This window comes from Vidua chalybeata, chromosome Z (genome assembly GCF_026979565.1).
Source record: "Vidua chalybeata isolate OUT-0048 chromosome Z, bVidCha1 merged haplotype, whole genome shotgun sequence".
NCBI classification, from domain to species: domain Eukaryota; kingdom Metazoa; phylum Chordata; class Aves; order Passeriformes; family Viduidae; genus Vidua; species Vidua chalybeata.
The window spans coordinates 29,018,824-29,038,450 of NC_071570.1; the positions used below are offsets into that span (position 1 = coordinate 29,018,824).

The window sequence follows — 19,627 nt, forward strand, 5'->3', positions numbered from 1 at the left end:
TAATTGACAGCAAGTGTGATAGGCCACAGGCCCCAGTGGCAGAGGAAGCGCTGACTATTGGCCAGCACCATCCCAGCGAGACTTCACCATCACTGCCTGCAGGAGAATGGAGCCCAGCCACTCCTCCCTTCCTTTTTGCTAGGGAGATCAGCCATCCCAGGCCATCCCTGCTATGGGTGTGGCTGTTCAGTTGCTCCCAGCCCACCCTAGGAGAGCACAGAGAGCTGGGGTACAGTCTCTTGAGAATTCCACTCCTTTCTTTAAAGTTATTGCAGAAAACCAAGAGAAGACTTTGGCTTGGTTCTGGCATTCCCTTGGAAGAAATTGGTATTTTGGAGGGATGGCAATATGCAAAGAACTAACACCCAGACAAGCTGCATTGTGAAGTTCTGATGTGCTTTCTCTGATGGAAAACTTGCCAAAGACTGAGTTGCCAAGTGAAACCCTGTCAAAAGACTAATGATCAACCTGCAGATTATTACCCCTGACCATGCTGTAGGACATCCATCCAGAGATTTTTCAGGGGTCTGAGGAGCAAACCAGGATCTGACAAACTCTAAATTCTAAACATTTGGCAAATTCTTCTCCTTGTACATAGTTTTGGAAACAGGGACTAGGTATTTGGTGTATATATATAAAAAGAAAACCATATGAAAGTTGACATAAGAGCAGACAGGATTTCAGGAGCAAATATCTGATGGGAGGAGTCATCTGTAGCCCCAGGTCATTGGTTACTTCTGAGGCCAGTGGGTAGGGGGGCCATGGCTGACTAGCTCTGTACACATGGAACCACTCTTCCCATACTTCCATCTCTAGTCTGGCTGAGTTATAGGAAATTACCTTTTCAAAACCATTTAATAGAAACAGTTTATTAGCAGCACCCAACTGCAGCCTCAATGCCCAGCAGCTGCAAAAAGAACTAAATGCTGAAGTTTACCAGAGAGGTTGGTTTGTTCTCCCATCAGGAAATCAGATCAGTCAAGAATTCACACTTGGCAAGAAAGGCAAGACTACTGTGACCTCCATCTCTGAAGCATGGAGAGGACAAAGGAACAAATGTTATGCTGTGGCAAAATATATTTATTTTGACATATTCCTGAATACAGAATGCATTTCACATCATTACATCACATTAGTAGTTACCTGGCAGTTGGTTGGATGATCATAGGCAAAGACCATCAGTGTGAAAGACAAGAATTTGTTAATATGAATGGGGGAGAAAGAGGAGGGAAACTTGAGAAATTAATTGAAGCAATCAAAACACTGCTGGAAACATCACTTTATGTTCCCAAAACATCTGGCTGAGGATGACCTAGGGTTTTTTTTTTATGTTACTCTAGCAGTTTCAGGTTTCTCCCATTATTCTCAAACACCTTGAGCAGAATCACAATGCTCCTGCATTTCAGCAGGTGGAGGAGGAGAGGTGGCTCTCACCTGCCCACACAGTCTCACCAGTGGCCACTCTGACCTGAAGGGTCATGGAAACTCTCTCACAGACAGGATGTGGCTGGAACATTTCAAACACACTTTGGATGCAGGTATGGCTCCTCACCAGCATTTCTTCTTTGAAAGCAGCGGAGTTTTCTCTCTTATCTTCCTGGAGTTGCATAACAACAATGCATGTTGCTTAGCAACAGGGCTTTGTTTTAAGATGTTTTTTTGTAATTTCAAAGCCTCCATGACAGAAGTTCTTTAAATAGTCTGAACTCACACAACAGAGCTTCCTCAGTTTGGCTCTTTTCCTTTATCTCTGCCTGGTTTCCTTCCATTATAAGGTTAATATCTGTGTCCAGCCAAACCAAAACCAACAGAAATGCAACCTCCAGTGATCAGTCCAGCTTCTCTGTGTAAGGGCTAAGAACTTCCTTTTCTGCAAAGCCACCCCAAGCAACACCCAATAGAGACCAGTAATGAAAAGGGAAGCTTACATTTTTTCTTGCTTCTCAAGTCAGAACTGTTGCAATTACAAGGTTTTTCTATTGTTTGTTTAAAATCTAGGATTTGAGATTTGTGCAGCCCAGTTTGCCATATTCTGTACTGGTTTAAGAGAAGAATAATGGCTTCTTACTAATCATTGAAATCTGCATTTTATCTTGGCTTCATCATGCCTTTACAGTACTATAAAGTACTCACTCCCATGGGAACCAAGAACACTGAGTATTTTGCTTGCTTAGTATGGAACAGAGGCTGAATTTTTGAGACAGAGAAAAGTCTTATAACTGTTTCAAAGAGTAACAGGGAGCTCCAGCACTGAGATCCTCAAGACACCTTCTAAATTTTTGAAAAATCAGAAGATACTCAAGGAGGGTAACACAGCAGCAGAGTCTACAGGGAGCACATAGGAGATATCCCCTCTTTAAAGAAGAAGCATGGATGAACACAACATCAGTGATTAATCTGTTGCTAATTAAACTTGTCAGCAGTTTCCTTCTTACTTAGTGCCTTTGTCCTGGCCATTTTTAGTCTACATTTTGTAAGACTTCACACAGTTCCACATACCCCAGCCATGGCAAATTCAGCTTTCTGGCCACCAGCTGGGCTCAGGATGAAGGCACAGGGGCCAGGAAGCCCTGTGTCCCCTGCCCTCTAGCAAGCTGTAGTCATCACCTGAAAGTTCGTTCATCCTGTCTGCTAAAAAAATAGCACTGCTGCCTTCTCTGAAGTCAGTTCTAGGTCATGGAGCCATAGTAGTAGCCTGGCTAAGCACCTGCACCATCAACCCTTTTGGAAGTTACAAGTAAAATTCACTAGAGAACAATCCAGCAGTGGAGAGGCCACTGAAGGAGTGCTCACTTTTTTTGTTTGCGATATTTCTACATCATGTCCGTGGTCACACTGCCCCTTTCTTCCAATGGGCATCCAGGTCACTACCTGCACAAGTGGTTTTCTTAAGTCATGAGAATTTTGGATTGAAGCTGTGGTATGTCTTCAGCAGTAACCTCAACCATCAATTCCAGAGAAGGAAGCTGGTGGTTTGGTCACCTGCCAAGGAGTGGTGGCAAGCAGAGGAAGAGGAATCCCTGGGGCAGGGGCATGCTGTGGCTTGGTCCCTGGCTACTCAAAAGATCCAGTGGGCAAGCTGATGCCCAGCTGGGAGAGTACCACAGGTGCAGTACTGCAGCTCTTGTCCCACTAGTGTCCCTAGCACCCCCAAGGCCAGGCAAAAGGATATTGCTCACGTGCCCAGGGTGTGGGCTGGAGAGCACATCTGGAGCCCTTGTTTAGGATTTCAGAAAGATCAATTGCTGCAGCATGAAACAAAAGAGCTTCACATAAAGTCTGGTAAAGTCTGACATGTTTTACAGCAGCTGTTTCTTCCTGACAGTGATTTATCCTCTTGCTTCATCACTTTGTTTTGGGTTTTTCCTTAGAGCGCAGCCTGCAGCCTGAGCCTGCAGCACCTGCTGCACTGGCAGCAAAGCCCATGCAGGTTTTCCTGCTGGGAAATGCAGGTTTGAGTTTGAGCGGGTGGTCCTGGTCCTCCCCAGCTGCCATGTTTCACTCTTTTGTGGTGCCATGCAGCCACAGCAGGGGAATAGTCACAGCTCAAATCCTGAGTTCTTAACATCAAACATTTGGATTCCTATCTCATTTTTAATACCAAAGAAAACAACAAATGGGGAAAATCTTGAAATCCATACTTGAAGGAAATAGCTGAAAACTATTTTAATCCTTTGATCCTATATAGGATTTGGAGGTATTTTGGAAGCCTTTCTGTATTGGGTTGCCAATCCCTTTCTCTTCAGAGCTATGGCAAGTACAGAGGTTGACATGATTTATCTTTTAAAAAAGAGAGAATTTATATCTTATAGGGATTCTGAAGGTACTAAAGTCTTTTTAATATATATACACAACTCAGTGCACTTTGGTTTTGTTTTGGCTTTGTTGTTTGTTTTTTTTTGTTTTGGTTTGGTTTTTTTTTTTTTGTTTTTTTTTTTTTTTTTATATCATCTTAGATTGATTCTCACTTATTCCTACAGTCATTACACATCTTTTTCAGGTTCATTCAACCTGCAGCATCCCTCGGCACTTTTTGGATTTTTTGGAGGTGTGGCACTCAGTGATCTGACTGGGACCCCTTCCTGACCACATAGGGTCAGCCAAGTGGATTGACTTCATGCAGGATTTCCTTTCAACCCAGCCAGCCATCCTCCTACCCAGGTGGACAGGCTTCTGCAGGATCCAGGATCCCACCAGAAACAGGACCCATCCTTCTGTGTCCAGGGTGGGAATTGGCATCCTGTGCCTTCCACATTGTGCCAACGGTCCACACAATGCCTGGGTGTGTGGGTCTGTGCCCTGGGCTGAGCTGAGGGACATGGCAGCACTTCCCTGCCACAGTCCCTGCTAGGAGTGACACTATATCCCTGATGAGGGAAGATCCATCATCTGTAGGCAGGCCCTGTACATGACCCACTGCATTCTGGTGACTTTTGTGAGCTGTTCTTCCTGTCTAGTTCAGAATACCAGTTAAGAATAGGGAACCTGGGGTAGAAAAGGGACTAACTGGGGTGCCACAGTTCTGGAGGGGCAGAATGGAGGCAACAGTGTGCTCAGCCCTCTGTAGCATGCAGCAACTCACAAGCATTCAGTGGCAAGTACTGAGGTCAATTATTACTGCTGGTGTTTGCATGCTCCTAAATTTTCCCCATCATCAATAGTGGAAAGAGTTTCAATGAAGCACAAAGAAAATTTAATTAGAAGCAGCAACTTACTCTTGAGGGCACTGTCCCAGTAACCCCTGTGATCTGACAGCCACCCTGAGTGCAGTGATGGAGAAAAAAATCTACCCAGCACTTGGGAACAGCAAACTCCAGCATGCAGAAGAGGAGCAGAACTGAGCATGGGAAGTGAATCAGCCTGCAACAGCCCTGGCTGTGGCTGTCACAGAGGGTCTGAAACCTGCCTGAGCCCATGGTGGGTATCCATAGCAAAGCCCCCTGGCAACATCAAAACCCACTCCCACTACCTATTACCATAAATCCTTACCCCTCCTCATTTTGCTTTAAAAGCACAAAGATCTAAATTAATCTTGATAGGCACTCATAATGAATAATTTAAATATCCCTAATCATTAGTCAGTTTTACTAAGCTCAGCAATTACTTGATCACATGGTCAAGAAGAGGAACTTCAGTCACCCAATACTAATTTCATAATGAATTCTTCATAATCCAAAATTTACAGTTTTGGGAGCCTCAGTATAAGATGTAAAGCTAGTAGAAAATGTCCAGAGGAGGGCAACAAAAATGGTGAAAGGGAAGGAAAGCCATATGAGGAGCAGCAGGGGTCACTTGGTCTGTTCAGCCTGGAGGAGACTGAGAGGAGACCCCACGTCTGTCTGCAACTTCCTCATTAGGGGAAGAGGAGGGGCAGGCACTGATTTTGTATCTCTGGTGAGCAGTGACAGGACCTGAGGGAATGGCCTGAAGTTGTGTTGGGGTGGTTTAGGTTGGATATCTGGAAAAGGTTCTTCATCCAGAGGGTGGCTGGGCATTGAACAGGCTTCCCAGGGAAGTGGTCCCAGCACCAGCCTGACAGAGTTCAACAAGTGTTTGGACAACACTGTCAGGCATATGGTGTGATCCTTGGGACTGGCCAAGAGTTGGGCTTTAAGATCCTTGTGCATTACTTTTAATTCAGGTTATTCTCTGAGTTTATGAAATTGAGTTAGTCCCTAGAACTCATTATTTGAATAAAATATCTTCCCATTTTCTCAACAGTCCCACTCCTTCCCCCCACTCCATTTCCAAAAAACAAAACAAAACAAGCAAACAACAACCAAAACCAAACCAAACACACCCAAAACTTACTAAAACTAAAAACATCTGTGGAGTTATTACTGCTTTCTTATATGACACATAAGCTCCATGATGCATAATAATAGGCTTCATTGCACTGCAGAATGAGACAGGATTAGCTTTGGCTGATGGCCTTCTTGATTCAGAGGACTTTTCTTCTAAAATACCTCATTAATTTTAAATTTGAGGGTTTTGGCATGGATGGTCTGAGGAAGTATCTATGCCACCAGGGCTCACAGTCTGCAAAAAAAGAAAAAAAAATAGGTAATGGGGTGCAAGTGTGAGTCCAAGCTGCTTCACCCCAGGAAAGCACAGCAGGGATCACCGGGTGTAGAGGTTTGACCCTGGTTGGATTCCAGATATCCATCACTCCCTCTATCACTCCCCTCCACCAGCTGAACAGGGGAGAGAAAATATAACAAAAGTTCATGAGCTGACATAAGGACAAGAGAGATCACTCAACAAATACCATTACTGCCTAAATAGATTGAACATGGGGATATTAAGTAAATTTATGATCAACTAAATCAGAGCAGGATAATGAGAAGTAAAATAAATCTTAAAAACATCTTCCCCCCACCACTCACTCCTTCTCAGACTCTATTTCCTCCCCCTCAATGGCACAGGGAGTGGGGGTTATGGTCAGTTCATCACAGATTGTCCTTGCAGCTGCTCAGGGAGGGGATTCCTTCCCCTGCTCCAGCATGGGATTCCTCCCATAGGAGACAGTTTTTCATTAACTTCTCCAACTTAAGCCCAACCTACAGACACAGTTCTTCATGAACTGCTGCAGTATGGGTCACTCTTCCATGGGTGCAGTACTTCAGGCACAGCCTGCTCCCCCATGGATCCCCCACAGGGTCAAAAGTCCTACCAGGAAACCTGCTCCACTGTGGGCTCCTCTCTCCATGGGTCTGGAGGTCCCTGCCAGGACCCTGCTCCAGCACAGGCCTCCCACACATTCATAGCCTCCTCTCAGGCATTCACCTGCTCTGGCCTGGGTCTCTTCCAGGGGCTGCAGCTGGATCTCTGCATCCCCTGGGACCTCCATGGGCTGCAGGGGAACCTCAGCTCTGGTGCCTGGAGCACCTTCTCTCTCTCCTTCACCAACCTGGGTGTCTGCAAGGCTGTTCCTCACATATTGTCACCCTGCTCCTCTCTGGCTGCAATTACATTTGCAAAGTAACTTTTTTTTTCCTTCTTAAATCTGTTGTCACAGAGTCATTTCTAATTGGCTCAGCCTTAGCCAGGGGCACCTCCATCCTGGAGCCTCCTGGCATTGGATCTGCTAGGCATGAAGGAAGCTTCTAGCAGCTTCTCACAGAAGCCATCCTGGTAGCATCCCCACTACCAAAACCTGTCTGTGCAAATCCAATACACAGCGACACACCAAGCCTTAGCTTTTGAGCATTAACATGGAAAATGGCAGATAAACAAGGAGCAAATGCATCAATCAAATTCTTTCAGAACTTTTTGTGACCAGCTACAGGGCAAGCAGGATTTCCAGCAAACACAGAACTGGATGGGGAAGAGAGAGAGAGCTGTTAGTGAAATGTGGAGTCAGCTTTTCAGCTTGTCCTTGAGATAAGGTATTTTCTTTTGTATACTATAAATTAAAGAGGAGGGAAAAGACCCCAGCCAATCAGGTCAGCACAGAAGCATCATGGTAGCAAAAAATACAGCAGCAGGGCACTGGTTCTGTGGCCTCTCGGTACCTGCCCGCACCGTCAGTCCACCCAATAGGTTTAGGCAAGTATGCAAAGTGGAGCGAGCTCTCAATTTCGGGCAGCTTCCCTCCTACCTTGTTGACTCCTCCCCTCTCCTCAGCTGCCTGTAGGAATGAGCTCAGCGCGGCTCAGGTGAACTCTGAAATCAGCTGCAGCTACCAGCACAGCTGTGGCATTTATACACTGTTTCAGAGCCAAAGGCACTGATTTTGTGCATAGCCTTAGCACCAGAGAAGTTGAGGTGTCTACACCTTCCTGGGTGCTGACCTTGATGCACTCCACATGGCATCTTGATTACTTGAAGCTTCCCCGATTGAGTACAGGATCTGGATCGGCTCTGTCAGGCTGAGACACATTTTCTGAGCCCAGTAAGTTTTCCTTATGCCTTTTTCTCCTAGGTGGTGGAGATAGGGTGCCACTTAAGGCAGCAAAGCTGTCAAGCTACTAACTCAGTCATTTAAGAAAGGAAAGAAAAAGACAGGCTGAGCTGTGTGGCCGAAGTCAGTGCTCAGCACTGCCCTGGCTCTGTCTGGCTGGCATCAGATCCCCTCCTGCCTGCAGCTGCCACACACACACTCATCTTAGAGATGGTTAGAAATGTTGTCCTCCTTCAAAAAAGTGATCATTCTCTGTAACCTAAATACAAGAGGAACAGTGATAATTTTCAGAATGAAGTATTGCTTTCTAGCTTTACTGTTTGTACTGCAGTAGTCATCCATCAGCACCATAATGCTTTTTGCAAAAGTGTAGGCAGAGGTCTTAGAGTCATAGAATGGTTTAGTCTGGAGAAGATATCTAAGATCATTGAGTCCACTGTAAAACTCATAAAGCCAAGTCCACCACTGCCATTAGCCCTCAAAGAAGAGCTCTGACTGTCAGGTGGTTTATAAGCCTTTCCTAAGTGATTAATCAAATTTTGTTCAACTCAATTTTCCCATTAATGAAATTCTCCTTTGGTAGTGTGCTACAACCTCGTCTGCATTATCCTGTGACAGAGACGTTCCAGTCCACATGAAGACCAATTTTCCTCACTTTCCACTTCTTAAAATCTGTTCTGCCTCAGAAAAGCATCAGTGCACAGTAACCCAACTATATTTAAAGCAGGCAAGTTCCTGTTTCACTCTGAAACTACTGTTTTGCTCACAATGAGTTCAGCATGTCTTTTCCTTGCAACCTGCTTTCTGGCCAACTCCCCTGGTTTGTCTGACCTCTCTGCTCAGCCTCACTTTCATTCAGAGAAGTTAGCACAAGATCATCCAATGCAGCAACCCCCCTCTCTCCACAAGGTGCAGTTGTGTGATTTACATCTGCTGACTTTCACAGAGCTCCCCTGTGCCAGCTACAGAGCACCCAGCACGGATGCGCAGGAAGGGGAGTGACTGCCACCATCCCGCTCAATGATGGAGCTGCAGACATCTGGGTTAAACACTTACCTGCTGATGTCTGAAAGTTTCCAGTTCCCACAGGATTTATCTTAGGGGAATCTGAAGGTATTTATGAGAAGAATAAGACAGGTGTCTCAGGATATACTTAGGGACATCAGCCACTGTCCGTCTTCCTCCTCACACCTGTGCATCAGTGCACCATCACATGCTCTCCCACCACTGATGGGGACTTTAGGAGCCCTTCAAACCAGCACTGTACTTCACTCTACAGAGAACCTGAAGGATGATAAAGTTTCCCAGGGGTGTTTAACAGGTATGAGAGATCGAAAGAGGAAAGGTATAAGGATTTTACCTCTTGTACTGTGCTCTTCATTCAGGAATTTGTACACAGTGGGGATATGATAATGTCACTATTTGTTATTTGGTTGGTGTGCAGTACCACATGAGAATAGTAAGAAAGTACCAGGGCTTTTCCAGGGGCAGGAGAAAAGACTAGCTGAATAAACTTTTCCTTTTTCTTAATACTTTCTTTTATCTTTGCTTTTCTTCTCTCTCTTTTTTTTTTTTTTTTTTAATCTATTCTTTTCTATTCCAAGTGGGAGACAACAGAAAAAAAGGCAAGGTTTTTGATTCAGGGAAAAGCATCCCTATGAAATGCACACCTGGGGCTAATAGCAAATTCCTCACTGAATTAAATCTACAAATCTCTGAGCACTCAGAGCTGCACAACAGGATCCCCCTTGGGACAGTTTCTCCTCAGTTCACTGCAAGAACCACTCCACACCCTGAAGCATATGGAGAGGGCTTACTTAGTCACTGTTTTATTTGAAAGGCAAAACATAGGCACTCTTCTCATTTACAGTGACAGTTAAATTATTTTTATCTGTCTAAATTACACATGGCAGCAGTTAGCTCCACAGGTTCTTATTTGCTTACCAGCATTGAAAGCATCAACTTTCCTAGGTCTGTATTTTGACATTTTTGTAGATACTGACACTGTATCAGTGCTTCTAGGCTGGGCCCAAGTCCCTGTGCTATCACAAGTGTTATCACAGCAGGTACTGGGCTGGCTTTCTGCCCACAGGTCATGCCAAGCACCTACATGTGGAGGGATTCAGCCGTGGGCAGCATTGGCTCATCTCTCCTTGCTGATGCTGTCCCTGTGTGCTGTTTGCCTGGCAGTGAACTTCAGCTGGGACCCAGCATCCCAGAGGGAGCTGGACAACTGAGTAGCTGTGCTCCCCACCCAGATGGGAAATTCTGCTGTGACACCTCTCTCCACTTCCTCCCACTCCACCACACTGCTGCTGACATCTCTCTGCCCCTGCCTGCCAGGCTGCACTGTCTGCAGCAGTGGAGGCCCACACTGGTTCCCTGACACTCCCTGGCACCCTTCCGTTACAGGATTTGTGCTTAAAGGAAAGGAAGACAATGTTCACCAAACCCAGACTGTGGTTTGCAACAAACATTACTGCTCTTCCCCGTATGCTGAGGCTATTGAGTGCAGACACAGCCCACCTGCCTCTTCTAAGCCAGAGACAGGCAGAGATGTGGTTTAGCCTCAAATACTCATGGCTGTGCCAGCAGAAAGACTGGAGCCCCATGCACCGCTCCCCAGGGCCTACACACGTATGCCTCAACAAACCCCGACAGACCATGTGCTCCCACCCACAAGGCACACACCTGCACACCTGTCCTCTACACATCATGGCTCCAGCGCATTCTTCTCTGGACATACAACTGCTGCCCTGCTTTCTTCCACTAGCACACTAGTTTTGTGTCAAATTAAAGTGCTCATGTTGGCCAACAATGCCATACACGTATTTACTTCCCCACAAGATTAACATTTACATGGTTATGAGGCAGGAAATTGCCAGAGCGGCAGCTCCTACACAGCCTTGGGTACCCCACCCCTCCTAGGCTGGCCCCGGGACCACCCAGGACAGGACATTCCTCTGTCCTTTGGGAGGGGAGGTGGGTGTGGAGGAGGCTGGTGCTGCACTGGCTGTGCCTGTGCTCCCCATTGCAGTTGGGAGCTGGGATGAGTGCAATACCATGAGCATTCCCATCCCTCAACAGCGTGACAGGCTATTTCAGGCTGGCACTAACCTGGGTCTGGTTGACTTTCATGTAACCAGCAGGCAAAGGCAGGTCAAGCACGCTCAATGAATTTCCCTGGTATCCACAGAGTTGACTTCTCTATTTAATAGATGGATTTCTTTTCACATAAAACTGAAAAGCTTTTGTAGACATTTTAAGGACTTAGCATATCAGGCATGATCTTCATCTAGTCTGAGCTAAACATTCCTGCTGTCTCCTCACTGCAGTATGTAACTGAATTAATATCCAGTTAATTTGGCCACATTCCTTCTAGAAACATTTTCCAGACCTACTCTTTTTTACTTCTTCTCTGTAAGGTTTACTTAAGACTTCTTTTAGAGTAAATTTTGTTACAAGACTCATGACATTCACAATTTAAAACTACCTTGTGGGGATCCCTTTTTAAGGATTAATAATTTATCAGAAGAGTAAACAGTCCTCATATGTGCTAACTTTGATAAGAAAGTACTGCAGATGAGACACTCAATACAAGAGAGATTCAAGGCATTAGTTTTAAAAACATACTCCCCAAAACCCCAGGGCTATGCATTGCAAGCCTGTGCCGAGGCTTCCTAGGATTTTGGCTGCTGCATTTTAAATAATTCAAAATTCTCTTTGGGTTATTTTGTTGGTTGTGTTAGTTTGGGTGGGGGAGATGGATTTTCCAAGTGCCATGTTTTCCTATTTATATTCACAGTACATAACTCTTTCAAATTTACTGTGTATTTTCCACAGATTACAGAAAATAAAAACTACAGCTGGGAAGGGTTAAGAATGAGAGAGGTTCCTATGACTATTTGTCACAACAGAAGTTCTCAATTACAGCTTCAATGTGCTCCTTTCCCTCCAGAATTCAACTTCTCTGACCTGAATTCTCTTTTCTACTTGGACTTAACAAAGTATGGAAGGAGCATCCTCACTTCTGCTCATCACAATCGTGAACCCCCTGTCCCTGTCAGAGACTTCTGCAGCACACCACAGCAGCATCTTCCTGCATTCACAGGGAAATCACTACCAGCACCTTCAGACAGCTGGTGAATTTTTTTGCTAAGCAGAGATTGATCCACTTGGGCAATATCTTGGCTTCTCCTCTAAGGACAATCATTTACAGTTCAGTGGGTGAAATATGCAGTGGTGACAGCAAAGTCACCAGAGCAGATTCTTATTAATTTTCAATATTGTTCCCTAAAAAACTGGAGAAAGACATGTTTGGCCCATCGAAGTGTCTGGCTTTTTTTATAGCAAAAGAGATTTTCCTATTAAGTTAGACATTAAATACCTCATATCTCCTGACTCCCATAAATGCCTGCTCACACCCATCATTTCAGGACAGGTTTTTCTTTTCAGCAGAACCCTGTAATTAAATGTGAACTTAAAAGTACCAGGCAAGCATCAGTGAAAAAGACAGACACTTTTACCCTGGTGAGGGCAACAGATAATGGAGTTTAACAAATATGAGTTTTGTGCAATCACATTACCAGGAGATTTTGTAAGGCAGTTTTGTATTGTTTTCTCAAGGTGTCAGATCCGCTGGGTGTATGACAGTGCCTTTCCCAGCAACAGGCAGCTGAAGACAGTCATTCTGACCAGAAACCTGCTCATGTTTCTGTCTGACACAACATTTGCTGGCCCACGTTCCCTGGAGAATCTTAACACAGACAGGAATAACATGTTCTTTATTACAGTGACAAATCTTGGCAGCTTAGGTATCTTCATCTTGGGCAGCAACCACATCTCTTCACTGCAGCTTCCTCCCAACTTTCCCACATGAAACCTCAAACACTCGACTTTTAAATGGACAACATACAAGCAATCACAGCAGATGTCCAAGCTCTGCAGAAGTCCAGCAATGCAACTCTCATCCTTAAAGGCAATGGCATTACATACATTCAATCTGGATCTTTTCAATCACATTTCTACAGTTTGGACTTAGTGGGCTGTGCTGGCATCCCTGGGGTCCTGGTGGGGATGCAGAACCCCACAGCCCAGACCTTTTGGCTGGGAACATTTTATGTTGTGGAAAAGGAGCTCTACATAAGCCCAGATATTTTACAAGGCCTCTGTAGTATCTCTGTCAAGGATCTCTGCAGTTATAGCACTTCAGAAATCTAAATGCTGACATATTTCAGAGCTTAACCAGGCTCCGAAAGTTGGACCTAACCCAAACCCACATTCATGCACTGCCCCCTGGCATCAGTGACATGAGCTTGCTAGAGGAGACGGTTCTCAATGCAAACTGCTTTGAGCACCTACGCGACACCAGCTATGCTGCCTTCCCCTCCCTCACCCACCTCCTCATCAAGGGTAACTCACAGGTTCTACAGCCAGGCTCTGTCTGTTTGGAGAAACTGGCAAAGCTTCAACATCTAGATTTTAAGTCAGAGTCACTTTTAAAGTTCTGATACAAAGCGCTGAGAGCTTTGAGCAGACTTTGTTACCTGAATCTGAGCCACAACACATACCTCCATCTTCAGGACATACTCATTTAGGACAGTGCTAGCCTAGAGCTGCTGGACTTACCCTTCATTCCTCTCTATATCAACACCTTACAGAGCCCTTTCCAAAATTTGCATCTCTAGCAAGTGCTGAATCTTTCCTCGTCCCACATTAATACTAGCATTCAGCATGTATTTCAAGGCTTGAAAAACCTCATGTTCTTGGACCTTAGTCAAAATAACTTTGATTTGGGGATCATGCCAAAGGACAAACTGTTCCAACAACTATCCAATTTAGAGGTGCTAATATTATCATCCTGTGAACTGACATCAATAGGTAACAAAGTATTTCACAACCTCAGGAAGTTACAACATGTTGATCTGAGTTACAACAAATTTATTACATTCAGCACAGATGCATTTTTCAAATCTCAAGAGTATCTATCTTAGTTGTGCCCATAAGAGGATCCACATTGTATCAGGTGACCAGCTAGTGCCCCTAAATGGCCACTTTATAATCAATTTAAGCTACAACCTTCTGGACTACACCTTTTCTAAGACTGATTTAATCACCTAGTACAAGCAACATCTGGATAAAATTGAAGACCCTGAAGGAACAAGGCACTCTGAACCCAAATTGCTAGCTGGGTGTTGTGGGAGGGGTTCCTGCTCTCCCTTGGGAGGCAGCAACAGTTTAGAAATCAGCTGCTGCTCTCCACCCCAGAAGAGCTGTCCATCAATGTTTAGCATACTCCCCAGTTCCAGAAAGTTCAGTTATTCTGTTATCCCCATTGGCTCCTATTGGAATGCCACTCCTCCTCTGTATCCCGATTAGTTCTCTGTATGTCACCCCACTCTGTCTCCCCCCCTTTACCCGTTGCCCGTTGGCTGTTCTGTACCCTAACCACTCCCACTTCTTTGCCCTTAATACCCAGCCCCGCCTTTCCTCGGGGCTTCCGGACTTCACTCCCTTCTGGAGAGTTCGCGTTCCTCGTTTCACCCTCCTGTTCCTACGACGCTCCTGAAATAAAGCCTCTAGGAATAAAGCCACTTCAGAGCCCTCTCGTCCTTACGGTGGAGCTATCCGGGTCCTGCCACATCCTCCCCGCGGACCAGTCCTCTGAGGGTTTTCCCCCGGACAGGCTGGGCACCCGGGTGAAGCCCGGAGGACTTGTATTTTAATACAGGTTCAGCTGACCACCATCTCACTTTCCTGTGGGAAGGACATGTCAGGAATCATTCAAGTTGTCCTGGCTGTTTTATCTTGTAGTGCCATCTTCATTTGGGGTGCTCACTATTTCAAGAAAAGTTTACAGCAACAGTAAGTCTAGGATGGGGACATAGAAAATATCTACAGCAACTGTATTAAGTTGAAAGACATCTCACTGTTTTTATTTGTGACATGTATTTTCTTACCTTTCGTAATATCCTCTCTACCTATATTAAAACTTTTAGAAAAACAATGAAAAAATTAGAATAAATAAATTATGATCTGAATTGTGAAAATTAATAACTTATCTTATAGAGGAGTCCCAGTTCAACTCAATGGTAGCCCTATTGTACCAATACTGTGGCTAAGGCACTTAGAAAATCTAAAAGCCAAAACACAAATACAAACTTAAGCATCACCACTCCTAAAAAGAAAAAACAAAATAGAAAAAAACAAAAAAAAAAACCAAACAAAAAAACCCCCAAAACAACCAAACATTGCAACAAAAACTCAACTAAAGAAAAAAAAAACAAAAAAAAAAAAAAAAAAAAAAAAAAAAAAAAAAAAACAAAAAACAAAAACAAAAAACAAAAAAAACCCCAACCAAATACCAAATTCCACCCTCTATCAAACAGCCTTGAAAAGCAATGTTTTGTATGTTTTATAAGAGCTGGCAGTACTGTAGCCTATGCTGAAAAAAACAAAAAAACAAAAAACCAAAAAACCAAATAAACAAACAAAAAAAAAACCCAACAAAACAACCACTACCTGTGTAGAACAGACAGATTTATAGTTATGGAAGATATGCCTGCAGGACTGGCAGAAACAGCATGTATCACCTCTGTGATTTTTGAAAAAATATTTTTTTAAAAATACTATTGATCCTTAGAGAATTCCTGGCTGCTGAAATTCTGTCTTTCCATCTTTCAGCCTGAGGCAGGCTCTGCTCCTGTGCTTTTTCCTAAGCTCCACAGTAAGTAAAGACAGAATGATCTTTCACCATAAAACTGTACATTTGTGGGTCTCATTGGTGAGTTCAATACTCTGCTTGCTTGCATAGGGCAAAACCCCTCAATGCTGACAGATATGAGCCATTCCTTTGCCAGCCTGGAGTATACTGTTCCTTTCAGCCATAGCCCAGATGAGAAAACTAGAGGCTGCAAAGGGAGCAGTGCACTGGGCAACCTCATCCCACAGGTGCTCCTGGTGTCAGCAGCTAGTTCATGTTCCTTCTGGTGTGCATCCTCAGAGTGAATTCAGAGACAATGATCCCTGCTTCAATTGATATGCTACAGCTAGGCAGGAATAAAGACATATTATTTATATAAAGCCAATTGTTTTCTCTGCCATCACATGTGGGTTTTGCCCAGAGCAAGGCAGAGTATGTGCATTAGACCAAGGATCTAATGGGAGCTTGCTGGGCCTACTCATCTGCCCTGTATCACCATAAAGTCATTTATGTTTACTTACTACTTTAATAACAGGCTTACCCTGATGGGTAGACACAACTTTCCTGGTGGTACAACCTTTCTGTCTCCTGGAGCATGCACCACGGGGAGGCTTGCCCAGTACTGTTAGGCTTGCCCTGCTGTGTTAGGCTGGAGCTGTGGTTGCTCTCTGACATGAGGAAGGCCAACTCTCTCTCAACACTTCCCATGCAGGACTCCACATTCAGCTTCAGCTGCTGTCCAAAGGCATTTCCTCAACATTTTCCTCTTTAAAAAATTTCAAAGATTCCTGCTGGACTAAAAAGTTCTTGCTAATTTCTGATAATACTGCTTGACAAGAACCCCTGATTGATCTTCTCCAGTAAGAAATACCTCTCATTTGAAAAGCCCCTTTTACTCTATGTTAGCAGATCAGATTCATGCAATATGCATATTTGCAGCTTTTAGATGCCTTTGCATCACACACATCACTGCCCTACCCCCCAGCTTCTCCTCCTCCTGCCTTTATAGCTGTGTGCTGCCCAAGGGCACACAGGGAGAGGTGTTTGCTGTTCTTCTCCAGTTGTCTACAAACACTCTCGGATTTGGCATGCTAAAATGTTGGCTCTCTGTATTGCTGGTCCCTGCTCCCTGTTCACGTGGCTGCTGAGGGCTCCTGATGCAATGGGCAGGAGCTGTAGTCCAGCTGCCCAACATGAAGCTGCATGGGCTGCCTGCCCTTCTGCAAGGGCTCAGCTACAGGACAGAACTGTCCCTGAGCAGACCATGCTGCCCGAGCTGATCACACCCTGACTTGACCTTGGGAGCAAGGCAGGGACATTGCTGAACTCAGCCCAAGGTTCAAGGTGCATTTTCCTCTCACTCTGCAAATCCAATTGGTTAAATGAGCAACCTCCAGTATCTTAATAATTCAACATGGCTGCTAGAGTGTGTTCCACCGAAGAAAGACTTATTTCTCTCTTGAAATGGTGAGGTCAGGAAGGTGTTAGACAAATACTAACGTCAAAACGAAACATAACACACTCCAAGGGCACAAAAAATAGTGTTCAAGTATCAGGTAGTTAACTGTGAGAGAGGCACCTATAGTAGTGACTGGAGACAAAACTGCATGTTGTGCTGAAAGGTATTCTGAAATGCTCTTCTGTTTGGAGAGAACACCACAGGATTTAACCATCACCAGTTTCTGAAATGCTATACCCTGTGTCACAGTGTAGACTCAGGTGTACAGTTACTGTTAAAACTCAGATGTTTGAGAAGGCAAAACATGTTTCCTGTGACATATATATTTGAATACAGAGTATTAAGGCTTTCTCGCAATCTATCTTGCCCCTCACACAACTTGTTTTAGATTACCTTATCTTCAGGTGTTCTAATTTTGCTCTTTTCTTAACAGCACACTTTATTCTGTTCTATTTGCCTGAAAAAATGTGATTCGTAACACACTGTGCACACAAAACAGCATACACTGTGTATTTCAGAACACGCAAACCCTAAATACAGGGACTGACTATTCTGAAGGAAAAGTTATCTCTAAATGTAATACACTAAAATATCCTAGATTATGCATTAAGACTGTTAAATTCAAAGATTTGACCTTCTGGGATTATTTAGTAAGGATATACATGGCAAGAGGCAATAGATTTTTTTCTTACAGAATTGTGTACCTAGTCAAGCTCTGATGTGATGCACTAATTTGGCTTTCAATTGTGCCTTTTATCTCTTTTTTTTTCCAAATATGGATATGAAGCCAGTACACAGAGAGAACAAGAGAATTGTCTGAGGTGAATGGTGCCTAACAAAATTTAGCTTGTCACCACCCTAGCTCCTGCACTACACATCCCTGAAAGACACAGTACAACTCAGCACCACAACACAGAATTTATCAGTATTTGCAAAGAGAAGGAACCCGAGCATATCTTCATTATTTCACAGACTGGTAAGCACTTAGCTTTATTTCACCAGGACAACCCAAAACTCAGAGCCAAGTTCTTCTTTCCTTAAGTTCTTAAGCAAGGTCTCTCAGTAAGAAGCAAGTCAATTTTTGAAGTGGCATTTTACTCTGAACAAGATGGTTAAGTGGGCCAATTTCTACATATGTTAATTTCAAAATATGCACCCTGATGTCAATGGAACATCTTTTAAGAACTCTCTCTCATTCACTGGTCTTGTCTGTAACTGGAAAAAGGTGAGGTCCCCTCCCAAACAATCTATACTATACCTCCCTGATCAAACAAAAACAATGGGAATTCTTCTTGCCCAGTAGCAGAAGACATTTTTCCCTACCAAATCCCTTGGACATCCTCTTCCCTTTCAGAGATGCATTTCTTAAGGCTTGATGTGTACTAGAACACAACTACACCATTACTGTCTTCTTACTCTGCAGTCTTCTCAGTTCCTCCTGATGCTCCCAAATTTTGCCTTTTGAACTATTAACCTTTAGCATCACTTCCTATCCACCGTGGTTGGAAATTTAAGGTCCCTTCCAACCCAAACCATTCTGTGATTCCTACACTCAGTTCATTCAAATGTATCCTTGGCAGATTGATCTGGTCAGTTCTAATCAACTACTATACTACAGATACAGTCAACGGAAAGAAAAACTGTTGCTAACTCAAGGCATGCAGTGGGACATGCATCCATACACCCTCTAGTATCTTCCTGTCCTGTGATCTTTTCCTTCTCATATGCCCTCTCAGTTTTGATCCAAATCAAGCTGGATGCCCCTGCAAAGTCTTGCAGGCTACGCAAGACTACAGTAAGGGCCCTAAGGGGGCTTAGCAAACTGAAGAGTTCAGTGCTGAAAAAGGGAGCTTGCATTCCCCTTCAGACCATGGAAACATTCCTGTCCCGGGTAAGGTGAAAAAGTCAAGGTGACAGGCCATGCCAGATGTAACAGTGATAACCCATCTCTCCCAGCTTCCCCTTAACACAAACTCCACACACCACCCCTTTCCTCTGGCCCACAACACTGGGGCTCACTCTGGGCATGCAGGTTTCTCTACCTCTCCTGGCAGAGACAACTATGCTGTCCACAGCCATGGATAGCACAGCTGGCAGAGGCATGAGATAGTCAACCCTCAACTCTTGTAATTTCCCTTCCCTCAGCTGCTGGATCCTGCTCTTCTTTCCTCAACCCATCACCCCCCATCAGCACACCAGATTTTCAAGACTATCTGCCTTCTGATGGGCTGCAGCAAACTGGAAAAGTTTGGGGTGAACTGCAACTTCCCCTCACTTATATGTTTCAAACAAACAGAAAAGCAGCAAAAGTGATGATGTAACACTGCTGCACTTAGTTCTGTACAGAGGAAAAATAAAGACAAAACAATGCAATAATAAAATATGAACACAAATTCCCAAATGCTGGGCAGCTGTGCAGAGTTAGGAGCAGCAGAACAGTAAAGAGGTGTGTACTTTAATATATGCTGCTCTATAGTAATGAATGATTACATGTATTTTGCAGAAAGAATTTAAATGTCACATTACAGGCTACTGCCCATGGAAGCCAGCAGTCAGGCTATGC

The 19,627-nt window shown here is 44.2% G+C and overlaps 1 protein-coding gene across 1 annotated transcript; it reads left to right on the forward strand.

The window, feature by feature from the left end:
• The first annotated feature begins 7,462 nt into the window (after positions 1 to 7,462).
• CD180 (CD180 molecule) lies at positions 7,463 to 14,816 on the forward strand. The gene is given in 9 exon segments (XM_053932493.1): positions 7,463 to 7,552; positions 11,747 to 11,808; positions 11,810 to 11,865; positions 11,868 to 11,910; positions 12,530 to 12,792; positions 12,795 to 13,091; positions 13,094 to 13,866; positions 13,868 to 14,089; positions 14,634 to 14,816. Coding segments are annotated over 9 exon segments (1,944 nt in total). The 3' UTR covers positions 14,772 to 14,816.
• Positions 14,817 to 19,627: the final 4,811 nt, after the last annotated feature.